At 36.2% G+C, this 17,902-nt stretch overlaps 1 protein-coding gene across 1 annotated transcript; it reads right to left on the reverse strand.

Annotated features, from left to right (window-relative positions):
• Positions 1–10: 10 nt before the first annotated feature.
• Positions 11–17,663, reverse strand: LOC121415616 (MAM and LDL-receptor class A domain-containing protein 1-like). The gene is made up of 8 exons (XM_041608899.1): positions 17,510–17,663; positions 14,126–14,284; positions 13,141–13,460; positions 6,054–6,129; positions 4,708–4,869; positions 1,968–2,266; positions 1,371–1,452; positions 11–678 (listed from the first exon to the last, which is right to left on the reverse strand). The coding sequence occupies exons 1-8, from the start codon at positions 17,547–17,549 to the stop codon at positions 527–529; spliced, it is 1,290 nt and encodes a 429-aa protein (XP_041464833.1). The 5' UTR covers positions 17,550–17,663; the 3' UTR covers positions 11–526.
• Between the last annotated feature and the right edge of the window lie 239 nt (positions 17,664–17,902).

Genomic DNA, 17,902 nt, shown 5'->3' on the forward strand with positions numbered 1-17,902 from the left:
TCTCTTTTCGGGGAAGAGGCACTACTTTTACAATCGATGAAGAGTCAGGAAGAAACTTAAAATGAAATTTTCATAGAACCTTGCAATTTTGAATTGATTTATTTTGAAAATTTTGTCTTTTAACTGTATATTTCAAATTATTATGAATATGCATATAGGCATTTCCTTAAGGACGTAGATTTCCCTTAATGTGGTGACGGAAATCGTACATTGTATTAAGTGAGCATGCATGGTGTTTTAGCCGCTCGTCGATCTCTGCAAACTGATACTGTAAATACATGTAAATACACACACTGTAAATACACAAACCTAACCAACTCTCACACATTAATTCACACCCACGCTCGCATATATGATTTCTTGAACAGTGACACGAAAGCAATAAAAAGGTAAACCAACGATGATGATGATAGACTTCAGTAGCTATTAGAAACATAATAAGTTATCATTATTGCATTAAGAAAAAAATCGACGTGTTTTAAGTCCCATGATTAAAAAAATTCTGTTCAAATATTGTCAATTCAAATCAGGAATGGTTGAATAATGATATTTTTCCTGTTTCGCAATGCTCTCCTTCCCATCCTATTAGACAATAGCAGTAATAAGTAGTACCTGCATGTTCGAGGGTTGCACAAGTTCCTCCATTAAAACAAGGATTGCTTCCACACGGATCTGAGGCTATTGATCAACAAGTTAGGGAGATTAAAACGGTAACTTTATAGACTAATATTCGATTGTGTACTTACAATCTCTGACGTGATTTTGACGATAAGTGTTTTATTGTTATTGTTTTTTCCTTAATGAAAATATTTTCACTGGCAGATGCTTCCTAAAAACGACGATCAACTTTTACCAGAGTAATTTTTTTTTACCTATAGAGTAGAGTTATGTTGGGTGCTCAAATTCTCAGGAATATTTATGAGAAAGCGTATTTTTAATATAAGAAACTAAATCCATTAAGTAAGAACACAGTAAAAAAAATAGCATGTTGTTTAAGCCTGTCACTCTAACAACAGGTTATTTTGTAATTGTTAAAACTTTTTAAACAACTTGTTTAAAAAGTTTAAACAGTTGTTTAAAAAGTCTAAACATTTGTTTAAAAAGTTTTGAAAGTAGTTGTTAGAGTGACGGGCTTAAACAATGTGCTTACAATTTTGAACAGCGTTTTTACAGATCCAAGTATGTTCCTCCATATTTGACAAGCTCTTTAATCGATAGCATCTCGCTAGGGTACATTAGTTAGGCCCCTGCTGAGTCATCATGTTACCCGAATGCAAGAATGTGATAATAGTATCTATCTTTTCATGAAAAGGGTCTTACGAAATATCTTCAACTACAGTTAGCTTCAGAATATTCTGCTTTTCACTCACCAAAGCATCCTTCACTAAGTGATATGTCATCGATAGCAATATCCCCTAGGTTTCCATCGCCCCGTGATCCGATGAATTCAAGCTACGGAAATAAAAGAATAGGAAATGAAAAGAACAGAGATAATATTATGGTTGAAGAACCACAATAACGGTAACAAAAGCGTACTAATTGTCAATAGGTTCATTATTATTACAATGACCCTATAGGTGTATAGTATCGTTAAGTAATGTTAATGATGTTGATCTTAACAAACTGACAAACAATTGAGTGCTATAAATATTCGCACTAAACGATGCAAATACAAGCATGTCCGTCCGCATTTTTTTTTGCTGGGGGAGGGGAAGCGTAAACTTTAAAAAAAGGGAGGGAGCGAGCGAAGCGACCAAGCTTGTCATTGGACATGTTGTAGCGCTAAGCTGCATTAATTTTTGTAAAGTAAAATTGAAGGATTTCGTCCATAATTTTGTTAAATTTTGTGGAAAATTTTCAGCAAAAATGTAAGTTTTCAAAATTTCTGGGGGCGGCTGCCCCTGCCCCCCCCCCGGCTGCGTACGACGATGAATTCAAGAAAGAAACTTTTGTTATAGCAAACTCACTGTGTAATATGCTTTGTCGTTTATAGGCAGAGGAAAGTTTAGGTGGACCCATGTGTCATTGCTCTGTCCAGGTGATACAATGGGATAAGGAAATCCTCTCCACCCATTCGTAGATACTATCATTTTGATATATAGTTGCAGCTCGCCGACATGTTCACCAAAAGCATGGTAGTAGAAGTCGATATAACACATAGTAGATTCATTACTTGGAAAGGACTCTTGCTTGAAGAACTGGACAGATTTCAGTTTGGCTTCAGCTGGTCCATTTGGGCGCGCTGTTTCGATGTACATGTAATGCCCTACGATGGAAAGACGTTAAAAGTCGAGAAATTAGCTGTTATTACGAACTTGTACAGCTATCATATTTCTTTTCAAGCTGAGGTCTCTATGAAAGAAATGCGACATTGTAATTCAAAAGATTAATGCTCGATTAATCTTATATTGATTCATAATTACATACTTCGAAGTCTCAGCGATTTGTTGCAGTTCCTCCTTCATACTGTTTTTCAAGCTGAGGTTGTAACTTAATTCGCCAAAAGTATAAACAAATATTTCTTTGCATTTTTTTGGTGTTTTTCAACAGCGAAATATTCTACCAATTATGGAATACGGGTATATGAATGCTATGTATGGTTACTGAATAAATGCGAGTGAACGAAGCGAGAAAGTAACAATTTTCGACATGTTATAATTCAACCTATTGAATTGGGTACTGATTTGGCAAAAAAAACAACAACGACCAAGTCTGCCAAATATTTAATGTAATGAAATATTCATACTGTTGAAAATACAACATTTATATAATTTTGTTTAAAAACATACAAATTTTAATGATTTTCATACAAAGTATTACACTTGTTCCTTATCAATATTTATCGCATTAATATCCCAATATAAATTCCGGATTGATCGTTGGAAATCGTTTAAAAATACCCGAGGATGGGATTAAAAGAAGATGAGATAGAATATCTCCACACAGTATATGAAAATATTCCAGCAACGTGGAAATGTCTCTTGAAGAAAACAGACACATGCAGGGACACAGCTTTAAATTTCGAATTTATGTTTCATGGAAATGTTAACACAATAGCTAATGTTACATCAAAGAAAATCTATAAAGCTTTGTTAAACATGAAATCTGAGAGGTCATGCGCTGTTAAAAACATTGAAAGAATATATGACTTTTCCGAAAAAGATACTGATACAATATTTTTAAGACCTAGGGTAGCTACCTTAAATAGCAAGTTAAGGGAGTTTCAATTTAAATTGTTGTATGAACTTGTATATACTAAAAATATTTGTTTAGATTTAAATTATCAACACGTAATCTATGTTCGTTCTGTGGTAAATGTGAAGAGACATATGAGCACATATTCTTCACCTGCGAATACATAAAAACTTTATGGAAAGACTGTGATTATTTATTTAAATTACGTCAAATTGGAAATGTTAATTGGAAGGATATTCATATTGGAGTTAAGGTTTTTGATATAGGGAAGGAACAATTACTAAATCATATCATCTTTCTAATTAAATGATCTTTGTGCATAGTATGGCTAAAAGAAGACCCCCAACCCCTCAAGAGATTAGGAAAAAGATATTGGAATATGAAAAGGAGGAAAAAAGAATAGCAGAGGCACGTGGAAAATTATTCGGTCACCTGAGGAAGTGGGAAAATTTTCACACTTCATGACGACGAGGCACTCCGAATCCATTTTTTTTAAATAAATGCATGATATGCACTTATTTTCATGACAGCTGTCTTAACACTTATGCGGACAGATGAAATGCATTTGATCTGGTGGATGTATGTAGGGGTGTGTGAGTGTGTGGGTGTGTGTATGTGTAGGGGTGTGTGGGCAGGGGGTGTTTGTGCGTGAATCTGTTTTGAGTGTGATGGGGGTGGGATGTGAGTGTGCGGGAAGGTCCGAAGATTATCAATAGTAAATCTTCTCTCATAAATCTCATATTATTTTAATGAACTTACAGGTTTCTTCACAAAGTTTTCTTTCTGATACAACCATCAAGAAATGGTGAATAATTTGATTTTAGGCTGTACTTTTTTTCTTCAATTAGACATATGTATTATGTATGTATAAAAATGTAAGAGAAAATAATGTATATCAGACACTTTTACAACAAATTGAATTGATTTAGAATTTATTTATGACATTGTTTAACTTCATTTTTGTTAAGAATTGTCAAATGTAATCATAATATTTGTATGTTCAAATCAAACTTTGTAATTATGGTTAATTTGTTTCGATATCGCTTTTTAATTTATGATCATGAATTTTATATTTTACTATGTTCAATTTTGTTTTATGAGAGAAGAGAATAAAAGATTACTAAAAAAAAAGTAAGGAGGTGTCGTGGCCGAGTGGTCTAAGTCGCCTGGCTATACATGGAAAGTCCAGGGTTCGATCCCCGGCCGTGGCGAGGCATTTAATCTACAATGCTCTTTTATCCTACTTTCAAAAAAATGTAAATGCTATATGCATTATTGGTAACTATATAGGTGTGCATTTGTTTCAAAATAAAAAAAGAAAGTCTATACAATCATTGTTTTTGTTTGAAACAATAAAGGCATGATAGCGGAAATTATTAAAATGCCTATTTTCTTTCATTTCACACAGTAACAGAAAATTCTGTTTATAAAGGGTGAAAATGTTCCTCGTAATATATGCTGAATCCATTCTTATCGTAAATTGAACTTGTTGTCGCTTTTTTCATCTACAACCTGAATTATTCTGGAAGGTGTGATCACTGCGCGGTCCAGTGTCGAGAGAGGGCGTTTCACCAGAGTGTCTGGTCCAGTCGAAGTCATCTTCCAGGTCCTCTTGGTAAAAGAAGCACAGATCGCCCATCTCACTGCCCTCAAAGTCACATGAGGTGGGCATCTCTAGGGATTTAAACAGAAGATATGACGTGCAGTGAATAGAAATTCCATAGGTGTACTTGCCACTATTGGTGTTAAACATATGAATAACAAGTTTTAAGAAAAAAGGTGTTTTCTTCTTTATGCCCGCCCATCCTCCCCGAAAAAGTACAATTGTAGGGCTATCTAAGGTTTACAAAAAGGATTGAGCTTCAGAAGGCAAAATCAAATATCACTCAATATTTATGGCCATACAATTGTTTTGTGTGAGATTTTCACGCCTTATTATTGTCTTGATAAAAAGGCATGCATATTTCTCCCCATAATAATGGTTTTTTTAATTGGCTATTTCTAATTAATCAAAATAATACAAAGAAGCTGATATACATTAACGTTCATTAAAACATGCTATCCACGAACTAAACTATGATCAATGTAGAAAACATTTGTTTTTAATTAAGAAAACAGCGAATGGTGGTATAAAGTGCGTTTAACTTAGTTTTTAAAGATTGTCATTTGAGTATTACAAATATTAATGTTTTTGTTCTGGCGAATTCATAACACAGGAATACGAACAGTCAAAAACATCAAATGCAAGTGTTTTATGAAAGTTTCCTTTGTATCGCAAGTATAAAGACAAATGGGTCACCGGTTTAATATGCCTGATGTGAGTGCAAATATGCTTCGAATTTAAGAAAGGAGGCTATAATATGAGTGGAGAAAGTGTATATCTGACGCTGAAAGCCAAAATCCGATATCTGTAAACCTCTGATAAATGTCGTTTCATGTACCAAAGGCTGATGATGATTATTATTATATTGCATTTTCCCCTTTAAGACTGGTCGAAATACAAAGGCTTCTGTGGCATATAAACCCACGAAGAGATATAGACGAAATATCTATGAAATAATGATTAGCAGCAACAAGCTCGAGAATAGATTTCAGGTAATTGTATCTAGCATTTGATTTTGTGTGTGTGTGTGTGTATAATGCGTGAAACAAAACAAGGAAGTTGTTCTTAATGCGACAGTCACATTTCCCTTACAGCGACGTAAGGCGAGTCGAAAACGGCCGTTTTGTTCATTTTTATTCAAACTACCTATACAAAAAAAATAATCTTAGAACGGTTGTTTTCGACTCGCTGTACGGCCGCCGTAGAGCAAATGTGACCGAGGTATTACTGATCATGAGATTTTATTATGACCTACTCGGTTGTGTGATGACTATATCGTCAATGCCAATATCCGATCTCTCTCCTTCACCGATGACACCCTCAAATATGATCTATAGGAAGGATAAAGCAAAAAAGGGGGAATGAACGAATAATGCAATCCTAATTTAAAGTAAGAATAGGATTGACACGTATTAGAGTAAATGTGGTTCTAGATGAAATGGAGAGGATAGAGATGGGAGGGGGGAAGGGTTATGACTCTATAGGAGAGGAGATGGGGCAACGGAAAGAACAATTTGAGAAGAAAGGAGACGAGTATGCAGGCAGGGTGGGGGTTTATAGACCATGCAGACTGTTTACAATCGTGAATGGCGGCGGAGAAGGATGAAGCAAAGGAGGGAGGAGAAGGAGGAGGAAGAGGATCGAGGAGGATTGATTGATTGATTTTATTCGTCAAGAATATCACAAGAGACTACAATGAAATTGAAGAATACCTTGACAGGATAGCCCATGAAAGCCGATAGGCTTATTTCCAATGGGGTCCTATAGTTAGTATAAAACATTAACATATTGTAACAAAACTGGAATATGGTAAAAAAATAAAAAAATAAAATACATACATACATATCCATCAGTCAAATAATATGCAAACATCTGAAGCAAACAACAATCCTCCTAATATATATGTGAAACAAGATTATATTTTAATATGCCTTAATGTATACATTATCTAAAATAGTAGAAACCAACAGTACAAAATGTGCGATTTTTAATGGTAATATTGCTCCCGAGTAGCTTCCAGTTTTAGGTGCTTCTTTAATGCACTCTTAAACTGAGAAAATATTTTAACTGCTTTTACTTTATTGGGAAGAGCATTCCAAGATTGGATGCCATTAAAATAAAAAGTGTTCCCTATTTGTCCTTCACGTTTTGGCAATATAAAATTAAAATTACTATTTCGAGTACCGTACCTATGGACATTTGATACACGGGTAAAATTATTTGCTATATAATGATCTAATGTATCCGAATATAATATTTCATGCACATGGTGTAATACTAATTGTTGTGATCTGTGATCTACATGAAGTAATCCTGCCCTTTCAAGTTCGTTACATCCGACATGTGCTCTAGGTCCTAAAACATTTATGTATCTCACAATTTTATTTTGGATTATTCTTAGTTTTTTCTTATCCGTAACACCCAGGCTACCGTATACCAAGCCGCATTAGCATAGTCAAATAGACATTGTACACTGCTAGAAAATTTATCCTTAAACTAAAAGAAGTTCCTGCAGCAGAGTCTCGAGAACACCTGTAATCTTACCAGATTGCGTAATCTTACAGGAAATTGGTATTTGGTGTGTGTAATCTTACAAATTTCCTTAAATAAAACCTTCTTTTCCCTTTTTCTAACAGACCTGTTCTGTTGAATTGCAGAAAAATTCCTGTTTCATTAATTTAAAGAATGATTCTGGTATTGCTTTCTGCAAAATCTTCTTTTATTTTTCTGTAAAATCAGGGTTTTTTTTAACAGTGTATTAAAGCAAAGCATAAAATACGTCTAGACTTCATATTCAAACAGGTTTGATATCTATACAAAAATTTCAAGCGCGAATTTGCTTTTTTGACGATTGAGTCTACCAAACCCGTCCATGATAGGTTACTTGTTAAATTAATTCCCAGATATTTCACTGAATCTTTTCTGTCAATTACCTGATTATTACATGTATATGAAACCTTGAAATCGTGTGTATATCCTAACTTTCGTTTCGAACAAAATAAAATGCTTTCTGTTTTCCCAACGTGTAAACTAAGCTTGTTGTCAGACATCCATTCAATGCCATTTGCCAAATCTGCACTAAGTTTTTTTATCAATTATCTTGGGATTTGTATCCGAATATAGCAAGACACTATCATCAGCATATAAAATTAATTTAGATTCGTTAATACAAGTACACATATCATTGATGTAAGACATAAAAAGAATTGGGCCTAAAATGCTTCCTTGAGGGACTCCGCATTTAATAGGTAGTGAATCAGAAAGAACCGTCTGCATGGTAACTACTTGATGACGGTTAGATAGATATGATCTAAACCATGTCACAATGCAGAGTCTAAACCCATCACTTCTAATTTCTTCAAAAGTATGTTATGATTTACAGTATCAAAGGCTTTTTGTAAGTCTAGGAGAACCATTCCAACCATGCGCCCATGTGAAATTTCGTTCCTGATAAAATCTGTTAAATGTATTAAACAAGTTTCAGTGGAATATCCGTTACGAAAGCCGGACTGAAATTTATATATTAGCTTGGTTTCTTGAAAGTATTTCTCCACTTGAGCATGAACAGATTTTCCAAGATTTTCGACACTACACTTAATAAACTTATACAGTCAGTCGGCAAGCCCCTGTGTTAATGAGCAAATGGGCCAGATTTATCCAAGTCCTCTCGTGGCTGAATTCATGTCCCTGCAAAATCTCGTGAATTGTGAGACTTTCTTTCTCAAAGAAATTAACCACCTTCTCCTGGAGTAAAATTGATTATTTTTGTACCATTGGGAAGAGTAAATGTTACTCTTTCATATTGGTTATTTCTTTTGGATAAAATATTTTGATAAATAAGTGATTTTTTTTACGAGAAAAGATGCATCAAACAGAAATTTCTTCCTCTGTTTTCACTTGCAAATTGTGCAACATTTTGTGTTTTAGGTACCAACATTATTCATATCATCAGAAAGCTCAAACTCTATACTTTCTTACAATGTCACTCTTGATATGTGGCATCTTTTAGATGGGTCAGCAGCCAGCTTTTTCCATCAAGATGCAAGACGAGATTTCTAAAATTTCTGAGTAACATAAAATCCAGAGTTCTGATTGGCTGAATAATGTTTTCACAACAACAGGCGCGGGTTATTTGAAGAGATTACCACATGGTGAGTGTGACCTTGCAGAGGCCCAGTGTGGGGAACATTGGAATTTGCGTGGGTGTGTGGTCTCTGTGACCAATCAGAGTGCAGTATCCTTGTTTTTGAGCTGCTAAATGTACTTGGCCTATGAAAAGCTGGCTGCTGACCCATCTAAGATACATCTTCTTATACAAATTATATCATATTAAAGCGTAGATCTTCAGCTTTATTATGATCTGAAAATCATTTGTACTCAAACAGAAATCAAGTGTGAAAACAGAACATTTGTTGCATGAAAAAAATCATTTTGTTTCATGTTTTATTTCAAAGGTTTTCCCAATATTACAACATTTTTTAAAAGAATTCCAAACACATGACCTGAAAGAATGTTTCTTCTTTTTTACAAAGATACCGAAAACGTGAAATTTGGTTAATATTTAGAGCAGCAATGGCAGAATAAAAAGAGGTGTTTTGGTTCGCACCAAGCTCATTAACTATGCAAAAACCCTATAGTCATGAATGTCACTTGGATAAAAGAAGCTACTTTTTCAGGGCTTGCCGACTGACTGTATAGGCCTATAATTACTAACGTCAGTTTTATCTTTCTTTTTACGTAGCGGGGTAACTTTTGCAAATTTCATATCATCAGGAAAGGTAGAAGACATAAGAGATAAATTAATAACATAATTCAAGGTTTGTACAAATTTCTTGCCCCATCTTTTAGAAATCTTGCGGGTATCATATCTAGACCAGTACTTTTTGATATTTTCAACCTATTTAGTTCGTCTAAAACAAATTTTTCTGTAACAGGGGAAAAATGAAAACTACTTTTTGAAATACCCTTTTCCTCATAAAACTTTTGAAACTGGTCACTTTCTGCATGAAATTTGTTTGTATTTACTGGTAATTTACAAACTAGCTTGTCGGCCACAGTCGTAAAGTACCGATTAAACTCATTTGCAATTTTAGCCTTATCATGACTTAATTCACCTTGCACGTTAATAACTGTTTTTTTTGTCAGATTTCCTTTTACTTTTTAGACCTAAACCTTTCAAACTCTTCCACAATTTTCTAGAGTCATGTTTGTTTTCTTCAATTTGTTCTTGAAAGTATTCGATTTTGGCACTTCTTACCTTCCTTTGAACTAAATTCTTTAAAATTTATAATTTCTTTCAAGGTCTAAATTGCCAAGATTCCTTTTCATACTTTTATAAGCTACATTTTTCTCTTTAATTAAAACAATAATTTCATGGTTCATCCATTTTCAGTTGATTGCTTAATTCTTACCTCTTTCAGAGGTGCGCTCATATCTATAATTGATAAGAACATAGATTTAAAATTTGCCCAAGCCATATGTACATCGTTACATTCAGTTACCTTGGACCAGTCTGATCGGGATAAATTTAAGTTGAAATCGTCTACATTATAACCTTTTAATCTCCTGATGGATACAGTTCTGTGGTGCCCAAATACGGGACTTACAATATTTCTTGAACAGTAAATTAATAAATGATCGCTTATACCTAGGTCAATAACACCACTTTGACTAATATGCTCTACTTTATTACATAATATGTGATCTATCAGGGAGGAAGATGTCTGAGTTGTACGTGTGGGCAGCTTTACAAGTAGGCTTAAACTACTTAGATTAAATATATTCTCATATTTCTGGGATAAAGGAGACTTTTTCGAAAGGCAAATATTCATGTCCCCTAATACTATAATCTCATCATCTTTTTTGAATTTATCTATAGTGTCAGAGAGTGATTCAATGAAATTATTATCTTTAGGGGGTCTGTAATGAGCACCCAGTGTAATGGGCTTTGTCCGAGGCAATAGGATATTGATCCACAATGATTCAATATTTCTTGAAGTCAAGTCTTCTCTTATATTAAATGCAATGTCGTTTCTTATGTACAGACAAACACCACCACCTAGCCCACATTCACGATCTTTACGTAATATACAGTATCCATCTATACATACTTCTTCATCATTTACAGATGAGTTTAACCATGTTTCAGTGATGGCAATAATAGCTATTTTACGTTTAGAAAAAAGAAGCCGAAATTCGGATATTTTATTCAATATAGATCTCACTTTTAAATGAATGAAATGCAACCCTTTTGTTTCAAACTTTTCTTCAAAGAACTCATACACTGTTGTTTTATCAGAAGGTGGGGTATTATTTACATGTTCAGTGGGAGGCAAAAGCGGTTCGGTATGACCATCATCTGTTTGAATGGGGTGCAAAAATAAGGAATCACAAAAAGGCGGTAAGGAGCATGTTAAACAAGTCCAACATTCATTAGGGCTGTAATATAATCTTGTGTACTCCTGGTCACTTATGCCTTCACATTTGGAATGGTGCCACTTATTACAAGTAGAACACAGGAGGCCAGTTTGGTTTTTCTTCACAGGCTTTTGACATTTTCTACATGGAAATTTATAATTTGGACCAGGATTTGTTTCCACATCCCCAGATAATAACAAAAGATAACGAGAATGGTTACTAGGTTGACATAATTCGGCTTGAAAGGTTGCTACAGAGTTATGATAGTACAAAATAGGCGAACGGAAATATTTCAAACGCTTTATCGCTGGAAGACTAACATACTGAGAAATTGTGTTGACATTATGAGAACATATTATAGAAATTAAAAAATAAAGTACCAATACATTCATCTCAGTATAGTCCCACGTACACCAACAAACAGTGTTTAACAAAAGAAACAAAATACAAAGACAAACGTGGATAAAAGAAACTCGATTAAAAAAACGTAAACTTTACTACGATGCTACAAACTACAATACTGCATAAAAGTTCATATTCTTCAGTCATGGAGTCCCTCTACTTCAGCCTCGATCTCTAGTAGGTCCATAGGCACTCGACCAAAAATGTGGTGGGGGTGTGCCGCGGGCGAGACAAAACGGGGGCCTTGGAGCGGGCTTATTGTAAAAAGGAGGGTCCTCGGAACTGGCTTCGGAACGACAAATGTTTGTGAAAACGGGGGTCCTTGGAACGGATCGCCAGCAAGTGAGTGCGTATGCATCCCTATGGAACGGCCATGCGTGCATGATGCAGCTAGCGCGGCCTCCGCCGGGGGAGCTCTGCGGTCGCTTTTCGGCGCTTTTCACCAAAATTGCAGCTCATTCAATGCGATCGGAGCGGCCTAACGAAAAATATGCAAAGCTTTGGAGCGGATTTCCCTCTTCTTTTTTCTCGATAAGAAGAAAATGATATGCCTTGGAGCGGCTTTCTTTGTTCTTTTTCTCAACAAGGCAAAAATGCTATGCCTTGGAAATTTGAGTGTGAAAATGGGGGTCCCCTCCGCGGCATATACCCACTATGCATTATATACTGAGTGCCCCCCCCCCCGGGGGCACCCCTGGCAGCCAGATCTCCCCCTCCAGCTTTCATCTATCCTTCCGTCTGTCCGGCCTGCTCCTTCTTGATTCTCCTCCACTGGAAACGGATCAGCTCCATGATGACGAAGATACAGCAGCAGATATACAGAAAATTTTAATATTAAAAATGTCATGGATGTAATGAGACAACACAAACACTGTTCTGAAGTGAGACCAGTGATTGATGGACAGAGCCCTGGCTGGCTGACAGATTGTTGACAGATGGCAGCAATAAAAGAGAGTTTGAAAAGGTAGCGCTCGCTCGAAAGAAATACAGAAGATCAGAGGGAAGTGACCTGAATGTGAAAGTGAATCACATTATACTCCTAGAGTGTACTATGGGTGGGACAACAGTAAGCACAGTGCTAGATGAATCACACAAAGTATCTCCAGACAAAATCAGGAAAATAATCAAAGTCCATTCATGATCAAGTTACAAAAAGTTCTCCAAAAGTCTCCAAGAGACCTATATAAAAATATGTAGCACAATTACATGATGACCGAAGTATCAAACAGGTCCAAGGAAGAAAACTAGAAGAGCACATATGTGCTCCCCCTCCTCATGCCATCACCATGCCTTCATGCCCTAGGAGGAGGAGATGGAGTAGGAGGAAGAGGAGAAGAAGGAGGGAGAAGAGGAGGAGGAGAAGAAGGATAAGGAGCAAGAGGAGGAAGCGGAGGAGGAGAGGGCCTAGAGGATCTACACGTAGTTTGATAGTAGGAGAAATTAAAATAGGATACTTATTACGATGAACCTATCTGTGATGCATCTTTTCATTCCGCCCCCCCCCTCTATTAGTGTATGTTTACCCGAAATGGATGAGAGGCCGTAAAGAGAATCCTAGCTTCCTTCCACTGTTCTGATCTGTCGGTCTGGGATCCTGACCGCGACCAGATAGGTGGGTCTAGCCGAACCTTCTCGTCATTATAGACGATGTAGACATTGAGTGTTCCCATATTGGTCCCGGGAATTGGAGAACCTCCATCAAAGGCGTCCCAAATGCTGTACCAAAAGGAGATCAACGTCATGTCTGAGCCTGCCTCATTAGCTGGGGACGGGAAAGGACTGTAGATCCTCGCTCTTTCACCTGGATCCCTCCCGTTCGCTTCGGTGTAGAGGAAGTTACCACCTGAAAGAGGAAAAACGGTTCGAGAAGTGACAAGATTCGAGTCAATGGACTAGAGTTTTTTATTACTTGATTGGAACCTTATTAAATAGAATATTCAAGGTAAAGCTATATAAGACGACATCTACTATTTTTTTCTGTCATAGTGCAACTGTACATTCGACGGGCAACATCACGCACTTACACCCACACCCACAAACACACACATAAACAAAATGATTTATAGAACTCGGAGAATAAACAAGTTTAACGCAGTTGGCATAATATTGCCGGTGTTGTCACTCTCCATGGAGGCCTATTATGGGGGAGGTGGGGGGGGGGGGGGGACCACCCTCTATGATTTTTTAAGTAAAATACAAAATAAATAGTGAGTGGATGACGTCATCAGTCTCCTCATTTGCAAAACGGCCAGGATGTGCATATAACTGTTTTGTGAAATTAAGCAAAACTTTCAAACGTCATAACTTTCTTATTTTACATCCGATTTGATGAAATTTTCAGCGTTATGCTTGTTGGATTTTTTCTCTTTTTATTCAAATCAGCTTTTTATTGGGGTAGACTTGTCGTTTAACAATGCACGAAAGAATATTTTAATCAAACAGTTCATAGGGGCGGGGGCGCTAAATGGGTGGGGTCAAACCCCTGATTCCTTAGACAAGAGCACTTACTTCCTGTAGTATGGTCTCCTGACGGTCCTGTAAACGGGGTAGGGGATGGTAATCGTCTGACCGACCAGTCGAAGTCGTCCTCGTAGTCATTTGACCATCCACATGTTTGATTCGATGTACGATTGGCATCAAAATTACAGTCTTGGCCGCAAGCAATACCTGGTTTGATGATAAAATAACAGTGATGACATGATGACACTTATCTTATAAATCCAGAGTAGCTTCATCATTACTATCGTCGTCATCTCCACCATCATCATAATCATCGTCATCATCATCACTGTTTATCATTATTATTATCATCATCATATTTTTTATTATTATAACAACTATTATAGTCATTATTATTATTATCAGTTTAATCATTATTATCATTATTATTATTATAATTATTATTGTTATCATTATTATTATTATCACCATCATCATTCTTAGTTTTATTATTCTTTCTATTCTATCATTACCATAATAATGATCATTATAATTAATGCTACTGCTGCTGCTACTACTACTACTACTACTACTACTACTACCATCTCTACCACCACCAACAACACCACAACTACTCGTACGACAATGACAAAGGTGTAATAAAGCTTGTGAAATCTTACCAAAATATGTAAAATGTTGTGGATGAAAAAAAAATTATCATACTTCTACTTGAAATTTACTCATACTACAATTCATGCTACTTCCTACACTACAACTTTTGCAGTTTTGTATGTTCTTTTTTTAATAAAGTCGTGGAGAAAGAAAACAATGGATATTTCAGTAAGACGATGCCAACATAATATATATTGAAAGGTATATTCATAAGAATGAAAGTTTGATGGCCTTCCTTCTTCGCGTGGGTAAGGCCACCTGTTGCCTGCGATGACGATTGAATGTGGTTCAACTTTGGAACAGACTCTTGGTTTAAAAGAGCATAGTTCATAGTTCAAGTTCACTTTAACAATACATAATTTAATAATGAAAAATCCAAATAAAAAGTGTGCAATACATGCATGTAATATAACTTCAGACAGTAAACGTTGAATGTTGCATTATCTTATTAGTAATTTTCTTTTGCGTAACGTGTCTATAATCGAACACTCACAATTTTTATTTTGTTAAGTCCGTGTAAATCACAGATTTATACACTCGGGCGATAAGCAAACAAACAAACAAACAAAACAATAAAAACAATAAAAATGCCTCTGCAAAATATCTTAAGCATTCTTAACAGGGTTGATGACCCACATATATTACCATTGAGAAAATATGTTTGAAAACTCGGATCTATAATGGTTTTATTTTAAATACCCTTCATAGCTTATTTTCAGAGGTTGAGGGAATTGCTAACCTTTAACGAAAGGGCAAAGAAAGGGCAATAATACTTGCCTAAGTACATAATCATGAAAATAAGTAACTTCTGTTTATATGTGTCAGAACCATGAAATAAATTGAATACTTTTCAGTTTACCCTCCTATTTAGAGCCTGGTTTATTCAAAGTTATTGATCCCTCTGTTTGTCTTTTAATTCTGTCTACGGGATTTCAGGAATGCAACAAAAGTAGTGATTTTCTTTGAAATTCTAAAGTATGTTCAGCAAATGAAATAAGCAAAGCCATAAAGCGAAGGATTTTGCCCAATTCAGTTCAATTCAGTTTATTTATTTTATTTTCTAATCAATATAAAAAACAATATACAATATGTACAAGAATGAAAAATCCATATAAAAGGTAAACTACTTAAAAGTTCATGAGAACTTGTGAGTTGTAGCTCCCAAACAATAACCAAAAATTCGTATGAAAATCAAATGAAAAACATACACACAGCATCACCAATTACTAGCATACATACAAGGGGGACGGGGGATAGTCAGGGAAAGTGTAAAATTAGGCAGAAAAAATATAGTTCATATAATTCCATTTTTTAGCATGATTTTCCAAATACCAAGAAACGGTTATCATTCAACCAAAAAAGTGTTTTCAGATGAAACACGCTTCAATAGTTTGCCTGGGCTAGGCCATTAGTTCATATCATGCAAGGCCTGTGATAAATAATTTTATGAAGTCGATTGACTTCTGCTGCCATGCAGTTTACCCTCCTAAAATAAATTCCAACAAACATAAAATGCGAAATATGATGGAAACGAATTTATTTTTTATATCAAACATCAATAGAAACAACAGCCCTACTGCAACCACCAAACACACATACGCACACCCATCCACATAATCTAACCCACCCACGCACACACACGTATCATAACAAAATAAACACAATTTCTACAAGCCCAAACCATCACCACCACAACTAGCTCCATCACCATCACCTCCACCATCATCTATATCACCACCACTACCACCACCTCCATCATCACCACCACCATCACTACCTCCATAACCACCACCATCACCACCATCACCATCAACACTACCACCACCATCACCAACACCACCATCACTACCTCTATCACCACCATCACCACCACCACACCACCTCCATCACCACCACCATCATCATTACCACCACCACCTCCACCATCACCACCACAAAAACCTCCACCGTCATTCTCATGCACCACCACCTCCATCACCACCACCATCACTACCACCACCACCTACAGAATCACCATCTACACCTCCATCATCACCACCTCCACCATCACTACCCACCATCACCACCTACATCACCACCTGCACCTTCATCCCCACCACAACCACCACCACCTCCCCATCACCACTACCATCACCACAACCTCCATCATCACTTCCGCCTTCATCACCACCGCCATCACTAGCACCACCTCCACCATCATCACCACCACCTCCGCCTTCATCCCACCACCACCACCACCTCCCCATCACCACTTCCAACACCACAACCACCACCATCACCACAACTACCAGAATCTCCACCGTTATTTAGGTGGGTTATTGAGGGAAATGTGCGGTGTAAAGTTTTCCCTTCTTAATTTCAGTCTTTTTTTTTAAAGCGAGATATTTCAATTTTGTTTTCCCCTTTTGATCACCAACCAGCTTGAATGATTCTGAGTTTTCTACATGAGAATGTCGGAATAATGACTTGCCATTACATTTGCGGTATGATATTGTTACTGCACCACTTTGGTCAAGTATGCGTTACTTGGTAATTTGACATTTCTCTATCCCTGTTTATTATTCATCCATGTCAACTTAGTACCTCACTCTAAGCTTCAATCAATCCCAAATGGCGTTCCTTTTTTCTGAACAGGAACAATCAAATGATATTTCCTCCATATAACTGCCTAGTAAGTATTCATATATCGTTTGAATAATTACGAACAATTCAAATTACTTTGACACCAGGTTTATCATGTTTACATCAACTTAAAATCATTTCCTAATACATATACTTTACCCGCGAGTGCTAGCAAAATGGCTCTGAAACAAAACATCATATTTTCGATAAGTTGCTGGAATCCCAATATAACTAGTTAATCCTTCAAAAAGTGGTTTCACCGATCTTAACCAGACTGGGGAATGATCGCACCAGACTAAAAAGTTTGGTTATGACTCGTAAGCGATTAGGAAACATATTACGGCTTGAATGCTACCAGCTTCCGCAGATATATGCGTTACTATTTCATTATTGCGACGGACTTTAAGACCATTCTATCGCAAAATACAGAGGTCACAGATAAGAAGAAGATAATATCCTAGTCACAAATATACTCCTGAAGATTTCAACTCATTATTGTCAAGATATGACTGTATTTATTGTATGTGTCATGTGATAATGAGTTTATAATTG

This window comes from Lytechinus variegatus, chromosome 5 (genome assembly GCF_018143015.1).
Source record: "Lytechinus variegatus isolate NC3 chromosome 5, Lvar_3.0, whole genome shotgun sequence".
NCBI classification, from domain to species: domain Eukaryota; kingdom Metazoa; phylum Echinodermata; class Echinoidea; order Temnopleuroida; family Toxopneustidae; genus Lytechinus; species Lytechinus variegatus.